The sequence below is a fragment of the Littorina saxatilis genome, linkage group LG12 (assembly GCF_037325665.1).
Source record: "Littorina saxatilis isolate snail1 linkage group LG12, US_GU_Lsax_2.0, whole genome shotgun sequence".
Lineage (NCBI taxonomy): Eukaryota > Metazoa > Mollusca > Gastropoda > Littorinimorpha > Littorinidae > Littorina > Littorina saxatilis.
Window position 1 is genome coordinate 23338700 of NC_090256.1, and position 14423 is coordinate 23353122.

Consider the following 14423-nt stretch of genomic DNA (forward strand, 5'->3'; position numbering starts at 1 on the left):
GTTACAGGAGTTTGTAAAGTACTCTCCAAGAGGCTTTACTTGTTGTCCAGAATAAAACACTTCTTGAACCGGCATGGCAGGCAACTTTTCTTTAACGCTCACATTCAATCGATCATTGATTATGCGTCAACACTATGGGATTGTGCGAGTGCAAAAACTCTGAAACCTTTATTTAGTATACATAAAAGAGCAATCAAAGTTATTTTATTACAAGTCTCGGTTTCCAACGAAGACTATAAACTTTTAAACATTCTTCCTCCTAAATCAAGACTCATGTACAATAAAGGCGCTTTGATGCATAAACTCATAATTGGAAGAGCGCCTGCACCTCTTTCTTCTCAATTCACTTCCCACAATTTAAGAGACCCGACAAAAATGTATGCTCCTCGGCCTCGTACAGATCTTTTTAAGTCCAGCCTACTCTTTTCGGGGACTAATCTTTGGAATTCACTTCCAATCGGTCTCAAACATTCTGTCAATTCCAAGACTTTTAAAGACAGATATTTCTCATTCCTTATACATGGCACATTTCGTTCTCACTTAGCCTGAACATGTTTATATTGTTGATGCCTTATTTGTACCTTTTACACGTTTCAGTAGATAAATGTACCTAATTAATTTCATAACATGACTTATATAACGATGCTACATGCTATTACTTGCAACGTAGTTGCTTCATTGACTCCTCAGTTTCACGGATTTTTTCTTCCCTCGAAGTTTCACACGTTATTTGTTGCTTGAAGCAGTTTTCATTATACCTTTGACAATAATATGTCATGTTCGTTTGTATGTATATTTTTGTTTGTTTGTTTAGTCTGTTAATCGTTTGCTTGTTTGTCGTTTGCTTTTATTACTTCTTTAATTGATATTCCAACATTTTTAAAACGTATTATCATTAGATTAAACCCTCCCATGGGCGAGGGCTGGATGTAAAAAAGCACCTGTTTGGTTATGCCATTACCCTCGTTAATAAAGAATTTGTCATTGTCCTTGTCATTGTCATTGTGTGTGTGTGTGTCTCTCTCTCTCTCTCTCTCTCTCTCTCTCTCTCTCTCTCTCTCTCTCTCTCTCTCTTTCTCTCTCTCTCTCTTTCTCTTTCTCTCTCTCTCTCTCTCTCCATATAGGCATGCATCTACGCGAATCTGCATGGGAGGTAGTTTCTGTGTCTATATTTGCGTTCGTGCTCTTACGTGTGAGGATGCCGGTCGGGTCAGTTTTACGGTAGAAGCTTGCAACAACACGCCCGCAACGTCGTGTTCGTTGCCCAAGTGCATGAAAGTGTGCCAATAACCGGTGGTGCACAGTGGCATGAAGATGTATAAAGGCGAGGCCCAGATTAGCTGCTTAATCGATTTTGTTCTGTGAAGACGGTCTCCTGTTTCTCGTGTACATGCCTTTCGTAAAACGTGTTCCATAGCTTACGACCCACAGGCTGATTTTAAGCGCATATACATTTCTGGTGGAGATTATTTTTTTGTGAAGGAGTCTGAGAACTATATTTTACAAGTTAATTGCCATTCAAATCAATTGAAAGAAAGAATTAAAGCCTAAATGTAGGTTATATTGGTTCTCTTATTTTCACATCTTTTGCGTTTTGCATTTTGAATGAGGAAAAAAAGCATTTACATATAACATTATTGCTTGACAGGTAACTCACGAAGCATGTTGAATAGTATGTTAAAATGAACACTACAAACGCATCTGAAATATGAATTATGGACTTTGATTTAAAGGCACAGTAAGCCTCCCGTAAACCATCACAGAGCTCCCCGAGCGTCTAAATACAGTACAAACATACTTCCATTTGAACGCTCACCGAACGGGAACATCCTGGCTGCTTTCTGTCGAGCGTGAGACATTTTCCAAGAATTTATTTTCGTGGACTTGGCCCTGAAGAACAATGGCGCCTCGTTTTTGCGCTAGACCTAACTTTTAAAATCTAAATAATAAATTAACAGCTTGTTACACAAACATTCTTTAATCATAAAAGAATTCGTTTTTCATCAAGACAAGATCAGAACAATTCGAAGTTGTGAAAGTTTAAAACAAGTCGCGTAAGGCGAAAATACAATATTTAGTCAAGTAGCTGCCATTTTTCAGCAAGACCGTATACTCGTAGCATCGTCAGTCCACCGCTCATGGCAAAGGCAGTGAAATTGACAAGAAGAGCGGGGTAGTAGTTGCGCTAAGAAGGATAGCACGCTTTTCTGTACCTCTCTTTGTTTTAACTTTCTGAGCGTGTTTTTAATCCAAACATATCATATCTATATGTTTTTGGAATCAGGAACCGACAAGGAATAAGATGAAAGTGTTTTTAAATTGATTTGGAAAATTTAATTTTGAATTTTTTTTTTATATATTTAATTTTCGGAGCTTGTTTTTAATCCAAATATAACATATTTATATGTTTTTGGAATCAGCAAATGATGGAGAATAAGATAAACGTAAATTTGAATCGTTTTATAAATTTTTATTTTTTTTTTACAATTTTCCGATTTTTAATGACCAAAGTCATTAATTAATTTTTAAGCCACCAAGCTGAAATGCAATACCGAACCCCGGGCTTCGTCGAAGAATACTTGAACAAAATTTGAACCAATTTGGTTGAAAAATGAGGGCGTGACAGTGCCGCCTCAACTTTCACGAAAAGCCGGATATGACGTCATCAAAGACATTTATCAAAAAAATGAAAAAAACGTTCGGGCATTTCATATCCAGGAACTCTCATGTCAAATTTCATAAAGATCGGTCCAGTAGTTTAGTCTGAATCGCTCTACACACACACACACACACACACACACACACACACACACGCACGCACACACACACACACGCACGCACGCACATACACCACGACCCTCGTTTCGATTCCCCCTAGATGTTAAAATATTTAGTCAAAACTTGACTAAATATAAAAAGAAAAGCCCGGAAGCAGGGTCACGCAAGGGTCGTAGCAGACGACGGCCCGGTTTATCAGTGCAAATCGCCGTTCCTCTCAACAGTCAAAAGCCATCGCTGGAGTTCTTGTGAATCACAGCCGTTGTTTCGTGCATAAAAAACGTGCTATTGTAGATAAGCTCACGTCGAGTCGCATTCAAATGACTAACTATGACGACTGCATTGTGAAAAGGGGGAAAACTGGATCACACGGGTTCACGATGGCTCAGGGGTAAGATAAACCACGCAAAAATAAATTCTTTGAAAATTGTTCGCTCTTTACGGAGGGCACCTAGGATGTTCTCAATTGGTGAGTGTTTAAATGAAAGGGTGTTTGTACTGTGTGTAAAAGCCTGACCGTATCTGTGATGGTTTACGGGAGGCTTAATCTGCCTTTAAGATCGGGAAATCGTGTTTTTTCCTTCTGGTTACGCATTACAAACGAGTAAAAAAGACATTCGACCGCCTATGACCATATTGTACGGAACATTATTAATTTGCAGGCTTGAAAAATCGATATCAGTTAACACAATAGGGAGTAAATACTCAGAGCACAAAACACAAGTGAATGAAAGTTATAAGCAATCAGTCTCCTCACACCCGAGACCCAAAACAAAATACAAACCAGCATATGAACATGCGAGTTCCATTTTTAGAAAGCCCAGATTTAAACACGAAAGAGGATTCTGTTTGTTTTAGTCTTCCTTTCTTTCGTTCATTCCTTTCTTTCTTTCTTTCTTTCTTTCTTTCTTTCTTTCTTTCTTTCTTTCTTTCTTTCTTTCATTCATTTCTTTCTTTCTTGTTTTCTTTTATTTTCTTTATTTCTTTCTGTAATCGTTTTCTTACTTTGTGTGTGGAGTTCAGAATACAGACAGCAGTTAGTGTGAGCTGTGCCAAAACCGTGGCACATGAAAGAATAAGAAGCATTAAACTGATTGAACGAGCGATTGTCATCTTTATTAGTTATACAGAGGGTGCTGATTTTCCGGTTTATTCCCGATTTCTTGTTTGGGAAAAAAAATTCAAAAATTAATTTCTGGTTTGACTGTCAAGCACAGCTCTATGCTTCAACATTTTGAACAGCGTATGTTCACATTTAGGGCTCCAGTGATTTTCAGTTTATGGTCTGGACATGATTTAGCCGGAGCACCCCCGTTCATGATTCTTACCCTGTGTGGTTTCAGACGAGGCCGAGTCGCACGCAGCGTTCCTGAAGCACTTGAAGGAACAGCTGGACATGTTCAGCGAGGTGGTGGTCATCTCTCTGGCCGAGATGGCGGGCAAGGAGCAGGTGGTGGGCGATGCCTACCTGTCCCACATCCTCATGTTCAACTCACCTGACGTCACCTACATCACCTTCGACTTCCACGAGTACTGGTCAGTCGGTGCTAGATTTGTGTTCCGTTTTTTTTAGTCTTTATTCATTGATTTATTTATTTATTTATTTATTTAACTATATTTGGGAAGATTGGGGGAGGCGGGTGTAAAGAGGAAAGGCCAGCAGAAGCGACAAACAAGGAATGGGTGGTTGGAGGTGCCTATCTCTCTCACATTATCATTTTCAACTCACCTGACGTCACCTGCATCACCTTCGACTTCCACGAGTACTGGTCAGTAGATGCTAGATTTTTTGTTCCGTTGTAAGGTCTTGATTTATTTATTTAGCTATTCATGTATTATGGAAGGGGGTGGGGATGTAAAGAGGAAGGGCAGTGGAAGCTACTGGCAAGGAATGGGTGGGAGATGTCTGTCTCGCTCACAACCTCGTGTACAGCTCGCCCAAGGTCACCTTGCATTAACTTTGGCTTTCATAAGTATTGGTCCGCGGATAATTCTATGACTGTGTGTGTATGGATGTCGAGGGTGTGTGTGTTGTTTTGTGTTTTTAAAGTCATGAACATCACTATCGACTTTTGCCGCGTGTGTTTTCTCCTGTGTCGGTGAAATAAGACAAGTTGAAATGCTTTGTTTCCTTACAGCCGCGGCATGAAGTTTGAGAACGTGTCCATCTTGACTGACGGCATCAAGGACATCATCAAGAACATGAGATACTGCTGGTGAGTTGCGCGTTGTTCCACTTCTCTCTGTCTAACATTTGACCTGCTCCACTAAACCTACATTGTGTGACCGTTCTAATATAAATAGTCCATTCATCAGAGGTCGTATCAAGAAGGTTGAGCAAAGAGTCCTGCGTCTCGTGTGTCAGGCTTGGTTCCAAGATGTCGCGCTCGACGGTACGCGGTCCTTTGTCTTCTTTTATGTTCCTCTTTCTTGGGTTAAAGGGAAAGAAAGAAAGCGCAGGAGATCAATTGTCTTCTCTTGTCCTTGTCTCTCATTGTCTCCCGTTGTCTTCCAAAGTCGTCTGTCACGTTGAGTCAGATGCGGGTTACCAACGTTACGTCACATGTGTAATATAACCCATATCACGCCCTCGTGTGGCTTAATTTGCATTTGCTGTACTGTAAGCGACTTTGAAGGGCGTTAGAAATGAGAATTTCGTTGCTGAACTACACTCTAAACTGAAGTTTCCCACTTTTGAACACACTGACTGCAGTTTTGAACACTGTGTGACACTCTATATACTTCTAGCAAAACTGAGTAGCACACATGGTAAACACTATTATGAGTTATTTCTAATATGACGACTGTTAGCAAGTGATAACAGACATGTCGAGAAAATGGATATGAACATGAGTCGTTAAAGGTCAAATTCGTCAGAAAACTTTCCAAAATGGTGCCTTAGGTGTACTAACTTTAATTTTGAACGGGAAATCTGATTTTTTTTTTTGGGGGGGGGGGGGGGGGGTGACGAATTGGATCTGAAAATGTTCAAGGGACATTCGCTGTACTATAATTGAGAAACACCTGCAATGATTTGCTCAAATCTGCTCCGAATCTATGCCAAGTTATGAAATGAATTTTGATCAGCGAGCGCTTTGCTTCTACCACTCTCCTGTGTCAGGAGTCAGGATTTCGGTCGTCATCATAGATATCCATTCTTCAAAGCAGATTAAGACCGTTGGATTGAGGAAGTCAAATCTACAGTCTAGCAAACACAAGCAATGTCGTGCCATACAGAGCGAAAACGCTTCGCATTACATTAACGAACACAATGCCCGTTGGAGAATATTCGTCGTGAAAAGACTACCGAACACAACATTTCGATATGAAAAATAGAAAGCTCAAACACTAATTCTAAGACCTTCCTCCTGTGTGATCTCGTCTATTCAACACCCAAAACGAACTCTGTAGTTCTCGGCTCAATTTCAAATCAGTATCTCTAGCAACAGTTAGAATACAAGTTCAGGAACAAAAGGTAGGACAACAAGAGGCGAAGCCTTCAAGGCTCACGTAAGAAATCGACAAACAGTAACACAAACTCAATCACTCCGTCACACATACACACACACACACACACACACACACACACACAGTAAGCATAGGTGACACTGTGCAAGAAAGCGAGACACTAGATCTAGATCTGTCTGTGTGCACGTAGCCTACTTACAGGGACACGACTGCCAACTAGTCTCGGCCCGCTCAAAATAACAATGACCGAGACTTTCAGTAATTTCTTCTCGTGACGTCTAACCCTCTTACGTCATAATGTGACGTCTTCAAATGACGAAATGTTAAAGTTTCTACCACAGACATACACACGCACACACACACACACGCACAGACAGACAAAGTTACGATCGCATAGGCTACACTTACGTGGGCCAAAAATTATGACTCTGGCAAAAAGGCGTTAACAATGAGAATTATAGTCTGGAGTTTCGATCGACGTGTCTGGAGGCGGCGCCTGGGCGCTAAGCATGTCTATCTTCAATTTGTCAAAACCAAGGAACAGAAAGACTGGCAGTGATCCCTCAACATACCTGTCGTGCAAGAGATACACAAGATTGCATTGTTGGATTTCTCCATGGAAGTTTCTGATATGTTTGTGTCGTACAAGAGATACACAAGATTGCATTGTTGGATTTCTCCATGGAAGTTTCTGATATGTTTGTGTCGTACAAGAGATACACAAGATTGCATTGTTGGATTTCTCCATGGAAGTTTCTGATATTTTTGTGTCGTACAAGAGATACACAAGATTGCATTGTTGGATTTCTCCATGGAAGTTTCTGATATTTTTGTGTCGTACAAGAGATACACAAGATTGCATTGTTGGATTTCTCCATGGCAGTTTCTGATATTTTTGTGTCGTACAAGAGATACACAAGATTGCATTGTTGGATTTCTCCATGGAAGTTTCTGATATTTTTGTGTCGTACGAGAGATAATCAATCAATCAATCAATCAATATGAAGCTTATATAGCGCGTATTCCGTGGGTACAGTTCTAAGCGCTTGTCGAAGAGTTGTCAACACAGGACTAACAAAGAAACTAACATCTACAGACGGACACGAACCCTATCACACACTGGCAAACCCTGATAAACATACAACAAACAACTGTTTAACAACAATGTACACATCAATAGCTAGGTCCAAACAAAATAATATCAAGCACAAAGAAAACACATCTCACAGAGCACAGCACAAGAATGTCTTTTGGGGCACAACACATCACGTCGAGCATGAAAGTCGCAGCCAGCTACGGGAAGAACTGAGTCTTCAACCTACTCTTGAACGCGTCAAGAGAGGGGCTCTGGCGAAGCTCAAGCGGCAGGGAGTTCCAGACGGAGGGGCCCGCGGAGGGAAATGCACGCTGACCAGCAGATGCGAGTTTCGAGCGAGGGATGTGGAGGCGGAGAGGGTCAGCAGCAGAACGAAGGGGACGGTCGGAGGGCTGGGTATACAGGTCCAGGGAGGATTGAAGGTACTCGGGAGCAGAGTCGTTGAGACACTGGTAGACCAGAGTGGACAGTTTGTAGGAGATTCGGGTGTTGACAGGGAGCCAGTGCAAGGAGCGAAGTAGGGGGGTGATGTGGTCTCGCTTCGTCTTCCTCAACGTCAGCCTGGCAGCGGCGTTCTGGACTCGTTGTAGGCCGTGAATGGATGAGGCGGGGAGGCCAGCCAGAAGGGAGTTGCAGTAGTCCAGACGACTGAAGATGAGGGAGACAACCAGCTTGACACAGGCGTCGTGGGTGAGGTAGCGACGGATGGAGGCGATGCGTCGTAGGTGGAAAAAGCAGGTCTTGATGATGAAGGAGATGTGTGTCTGCATGGAGAGAGTGGAGTCGAGAAAGACGCCAAGGCTCTTGACAGCAGGGGAGAATGGAACAGTCGCGTCATCCAGCTGGAGGTCGGTCACAGTGAGGGAAGCAATCTTCTGTCGTGTTCCAACGAGAAGGGCCTCCGTCTTCTCACTGTTCAGCTTCAGCTTGTTCTCAGTCATCCAGTTCTTGATGTCAGTGAAACAACTGGAGATAAGAGAGGATTGCATTGTTGGATTTCTCCATGGAAGTTTCTGATATTTTTGTGTCGTACGAGAGATAAGAGAGGATTGCATTGTTGGATTTCTCCATGGAAGTTTCTGATATTTTTGTGTCGTACGAGAGATAAGAGAGGATTGCATTGTTGTTGTTTCCCCCCATGGACCCACCCGATATTCTTGTAGTGCAAGATTTGCAAACGATTATAGTATTATTGTTGGCTTTTGCCATTGAAATTACTGGCTTTCTTGTCGTGCGTGTGGCACAAAAGATTGCATTGCTGGATTTTTCCTTCCATTTTGGTGATATTTTTGTAGAAGTCACTGCTGTCTTCAACTGTGAGAAAAGGGCTTGACTTTCGGTGTAAAGACATTTCCATAAAATGAAATAAAAACACTGTACGTTTGTATATTTAACAAATCTTGTTTCTTGATTCTCTGAAAATTAAGAGAATCGGGAAATAGATGTCAGCTTCAGCGCTATGTCCAGCCGATTTAGTTCTACCCCCCGCGGGTTAGGGGGAGTCCCATATTGGTTGGGACGAGAACGAATTTACCCGATGCTAACCAGCATGTCGTAAGAGGCGACTAACAGGTTCTGTTTCTCCTTTTACCCTTGTTAAGTGTTTCTTGTATAGAATATAGTCAATGTTTGTAAAGATTTTTAGTCAAGCAGTATGTAAGAAATGTTACGTCCTTTGTACTGGAAACTTGCATTCTCCCAGTAAGGTCATATATTGTACTACGTTGCAAGCCCCTGGAGCAATTTCTTGATTAGTGCTTTTGTGAACAAGAAACAATTAACAAGTGGCTCTATCCCATCTCCCCCCTTTCCCCTATCCCATCTCCCCCCTTCCCCCGTCGCGATATAACCTTGAATGGTTGAAAACGACGTTAAACACCAAATAAAGAAAAGAAGATTTAGTTCTCTGCAATCAAGTCCACATAACTCAGCGAAATGAATCGGAGTGCAGTAAGCTTATTCTTGGACCCTTGTAGTTTGTTGTTGTTGTTTGTATCCAGTATGTTCTTAATTGTAGGCCCCGCGTAATTTACTCATCATGTTTCTATGTCTGTCTTGGTGGTGCTTTGATTAATTCGTTGTCTGTGATGATGGGTAAATAACAAGAAAAGACATTCTTAAACTAGCCCCTAGCCTTTTTCGTTTTGTGCTGTTTTGTTTGTTTTGTTGTTGTTTTTCTTTCTTGTTGTTCCTCACGTCATACGAGTTCGCAAGATGTGTGTGTGTGTGTGTGTGTCTGTGTGTGTCTGTGTGTGTCTGTGTGTCTGTGTGTTTATATGTGTCTGTGTGTTTGTGTATGTGTATGTGTGTGTGTGTGTGTGTGCGTGTGTTTATGTGCGTGCGTACGTTTGTGTGTGTGTGTGTGTGTGTCTATCTGTCTGTCTGTGTGTCTATCTGTCTGTGTCCATGCGCAGGCACGCTCCCTAGTCAGTAGCGGGGGACCGTCATTATGTGTAAGTGTATTTTAAATTCGTTCAAAAACCCTTGGCGACAGGTAGCAAGCTCGTCGTCGCACGGTGACCCCAGAAAAACCCTCACCCAACGAACACTTTCAGAAACAAGAACTGTCACACAACTTCGTACATAATCAGGGGCGGGGATGTAGCTCAGTCGGTAGCGCGCTGGATTTGTATCCACGGTTGGCCGCTGTCAGCGTGAGTTCGTCCCCACGTTCGGCGAGAGATTTATTTCTCAGAGTCAACTTGTGTGCAGACTCTCCTCGGTGTCCGAACACCCCCGTGTGTACACGCAAGCACAAGACCAAGTGCGCACGAAAAAGATCCTGTAATCCATGTCAGAGTTCGGTTTGTTATAGAAACACGAAAATACCCAGCATGCTTCCCCCGAAAACGGCGTATGGCTGCCTAAATGGCGGGGTAAAAAACGGTCATACACGTAAAATTCCACTCGTGCAAAAAAAACAACACGAGTGTACGTGGGAGTTTCAGCCCACGAACGCAGAAGAAGAAGAAGTACATAATCAACGTCGAGTATCGCTTTTACCTGTGTATAACTTACACTCGAGGGGGGGGGGGGGGGAGCAAGGGAGACATGGAGGGATTATAGAAAAGGGGACAGACAATAGCCTGGGGAGAGTGATTACACTGTCCACACTCTGTCCTTGATTTATGAGACAAGCCATGTAGCGAGCGGAAACCGCGGTTTAGGTTGCGTGTTATAAATAACGGTAACGTTGGCTGCATGGCCTAAACCATGTCTCCGCTCGTGATGGAAGACCTAGGACATGTCCCTTTGCTGTTAGTGCTTTTGTCAACAAGAAACAATTGACAAGTGGCTCTATCCCATCTCCCCCTTCCCCTGTCGCGATATAACCTTCGTGGTTGAAAACGACGTTAAACACCAAATAAAGAAAGGTTATGTGACTATACAATAAGCCCTCTAGATACAAATCTGAATGTGTATTGTAAGCTAAGTTGTAACGAATGCGTGTCCGATTAATATTTCACCGGAACAAACCGATTCAAAGTTGGTATAGGTTGAGTAAAAATAGTAAAGTCCGAATGTGATAAGAACAAAGCGGGTTAACAGCGTCAACAGGAGTGCATGGTGTACATCGTTCTAACAGTGATTAGACTATAACTGAACAATGATTCACGAAAGCTCGGTATGACCAGCGCCATTGTTATTGCCAAAGTCTTAGAATGTGTCACATGTTCTCACTGGCGTGCACTGGCCGAACCCACAATAATATCATGTGGTATCTGAAACAAATTGATGTTGTTTTGTCCAGCATTATACTTTAACTGCAACTAGCAAGAACACGAACCAAACAAACTAAAAAGCTTGACCCACACAACAGAACATTTAATCGGCACGTGAATGTTCTATGCGAGTCATACAGTGTTAATATTGCCCTTCACTGTTGTGTGTGTATGCGAATGGGGGGGGTGCACCGTACGTGTGTGTGTGTGTGTGTGTGTGTGTGTGTGTGTGTGTGTGTGTGTGTGTGTGTGTGTGTGTGTGTGTGTGTGTGTGTGTGTGTGTGTGAACAAGTTATATTACTGGTACTTCTTATATAATTATATGTCAGTCGCGTTGAACTGTTTGTTTTTGTAATCAGCCACACATTGAATATCACTTTTAATAAGATGATAAAGTCACAGTGGGTGTAGAGGTGTAACCTGTACGGTTTGCATCAAGTCGTATCGTATTGTGTCGCACTACATTGTATTGTATTGTCTACTGCATTATTGTATTATATTGTACTGTATTGTATTGTATTGTATTGGATTGCATTGCATTGCATTGCATTGCATTGTATTGTATTGTATTGTATTGTCGACTGCATTATTGTATTGTATTGTATTGTATTGCCGTCGCGATATAACCTTCGTGGTTGAAAACGACATTAAACACCAAATAAAGAAAGAAAAGAAAGAAAGTATTGTATTGTATTGTATTGTATTGTATTGTATTGTATTGTATTGTATTGTATTGTATTGTATTGTATTGTATTGCATTGTAGTGCATTGCATTGCATTGTATTGTATTGTATCGTACTGTGTGTTTCAGGGTGGACAACAAAGGCATGATCTGTGAGCAGAGCGGTGTGTTCCGTGTCAACTGCATCGACTGTCTGGACAGAACCAACGTGGTGCAGACCGCCATCGCCAGGATCGTCATGGAAACACAGGTAAACACCGCCTGCAACTGTAGATGGTGAAAGGTGTAGTGATGATGAGGAAGAGGAGAAGGATGGGGATGATGATGATGATGATGACGAAGACGATGACGATGATGACGACGACGACCATGATGATGGTGGTGATGATGATGAACAAAACGATGACAAAAAGACGATACCGGTAACTTGGGAAAGGTTTGTGAGATGGAGAAGGCTGTTACTTCACTGTTGAATGCTGTGTTCCTGTTACGTAGATATAACAGGAAAGCAAAATACGTATTTCGGATCATCTGCAAAACAAAGAATACAAGAAAATTGGTTGATTAAAATCAACATGGCCGAAGCAATGTTTTCATAAAAGAAGCGGTATTGTACGGGCACAACATGTTGAATTTGACTTACTTGTGTTGCAGAGTATTTGAAAATCCGTAGGCATAAAAACATGCAAAGAAGAGTGATAGGTCCCTGTTGTGAATATAGTCAAGTGGATAAATTGATTACTTATGTTTCATACTAGTTTTGCTGCTACAGCAGTCCTTCTCATGAACGGACACCCTTGGGCCAGTGCAAACCTGTCCGTACATTGCAGGTGGCCGGTCACGGGAGAGCCCCCCCCCCCCCCCCCCTCATCACACACACTCAGGCACACTGACGGACTGATTGAGTCTTTGCTACTGGTGAACAAGCTCTACTTGTCCTAAAACAATAAGGTCAAACTACTACAACTTATAACTGAAAGGAAAAAAACTGTCCTGTAAAAATGACAGAAAGTGTCAGAAAAAGAGAGATAAAAGAAATCCTCAAATTCCGGAGGATACAGGCACCCCATGAAAGCAGCCACGAACATACTCACAGAGGCACACATGCTTGTGCAGATACTTTGCAAAAATATGAATTGAAAACCTGCATATGTGGTAATTTCTTTTTTGTGTGTGTGGCTTTATTGAATACTTCAGGCAGTGACTTTTCCCTGTCCAGTTTTCTCTTTCGTCTCTCTTACCCCTCGCTTACCCATCCCCCACCCCCCTTACCCTCCACTCCCTTTACCCAGCCCCGACAGCACAAATTTGTAATCTGCAAGGCAGAGTACACATTTTCTAAAAGGAAACTACTCCTCTTCAATTATATCCAGAGATCTTCCAGCTGTCTCCACCATAAGCCAAGTGGTCGAGTCTTATACCCCCTTTCCACACAACCGTTCTAGGTCCCGTTCCCGTACCGACCAAGGAACGGTGCGGGCACGGGAGGGATCGGGACAGAACCGCAATGAACGTAACTGATCGTTAACGGAACTGCTTTGAACGGTAGGGTCGGTAGGGACGGCTGAGTTTGGGCTGCATGTTCAAATTTTTAGCCGTTCCCCTCCCGATCAGAATGAACGGTAATGGAACCTCAACCCATCGGTAACGGAACGCTTGGATCGTTAAAGGAACTTAAAACAACGGTAACGCAACGGTAGCGCTCTCACACACTGAGTTGTCATACCCGCATTCCACACATCCGTTCTAGGTCCCGTTCCCTTACCGACCAAGGACGGCTGCCACTATGGTCAGACGCTGCTGAAAGATGCCAAAAAACGGCCGTTTGCGCAGCGTTCCATTGTTGTGGCAGCATTCCTTGGTTGGTACGGGAACGGGACAAAAAACGGTTGTGTGGAATGGGGGTATCACGTTTGACACCTGACAAACTGAAGAATGAACATATCTATGAGGTAACCGTCTCAATGGTCCAGGTTCAGGAAACAAAGAGTATATATGGCCTGGGGCGATTGTAGCTTCCCTTCTTCGTGTCCGATAGACAAAGACAATAAATAGTAGAGCATAGTGCAATTTCATGTTGGCATCTTCTCCACTAAAAGCTATAACCCAAAGACTGAAGACCAAAGTGCTTTGCCCCACTTCTGACCCGAATCACCCCCTTCCTACTAGGTACACGTGCACTCAAGTTAACCTCTGCTTTGACCTGTGTGCCAGGAGTCGGATGAGAGAGAGAGAGCGAGAGAGAGAGACACACACACATAGACAGAGACAGACATAGAAAGACAGAAGCGGAGAGACTCAGAGGGAGACACAGACAAAGACATACACACAGAGAGAGAGAGGAAAACACTGTAACTGATCTCGTGAGAACGGTAACAAAACGAGACATGTCACCTCTCCGAATGCATTCCAATAGATGACCGCTCCTGCGGCCATCAAAAAGAGATACGTTTTACAGAATTTGAGCATGGAATAGAAAAACGAACAAGAACTTTATAGTATATTATTGTGTCATGTCATTATACACGTGAATTAGATATATAGATCGATGATAACAGATTGCAGATTGTTTAAAGAGAATCTCAACCGGATGCCTGGGAGGATAAGTCTGAGAAAGAAGTAAGCTCATAAGCGTACTGAACCTCAGGAAACGGGAAACAAGAGACGGATGTGAGGA

The 14423-nt window shown here is 42.5% G+C and overlaps 1 protein-coding gene across 1 annotated transcript in view; it reads left to right on the top strand.

Moving 5' to 3' along the window:
* The window catches only part of LOC138981562 (phosphatidylinositide phosphatase SAC2-like), a 245162-nt gene that overhangs the window by 194292 nt on the left and 36447 nt on the right, over positions 1-14423 (top strand). The window contains exons 10-12 of the mRNA XM_070354520.1: positions 4122-4314; positions 4917-4994; positions 11876-11996. Coding sequence (XP_070210621.1) covers positions 4122-4314; positions 4917-4994; positions 11876-11996 — 392 coding nt within the window. The remainder of the gene's footprint in view (positions 1-4121; positions 4315-4916; positions 4995-11875; positions 11997-14423) is intronic.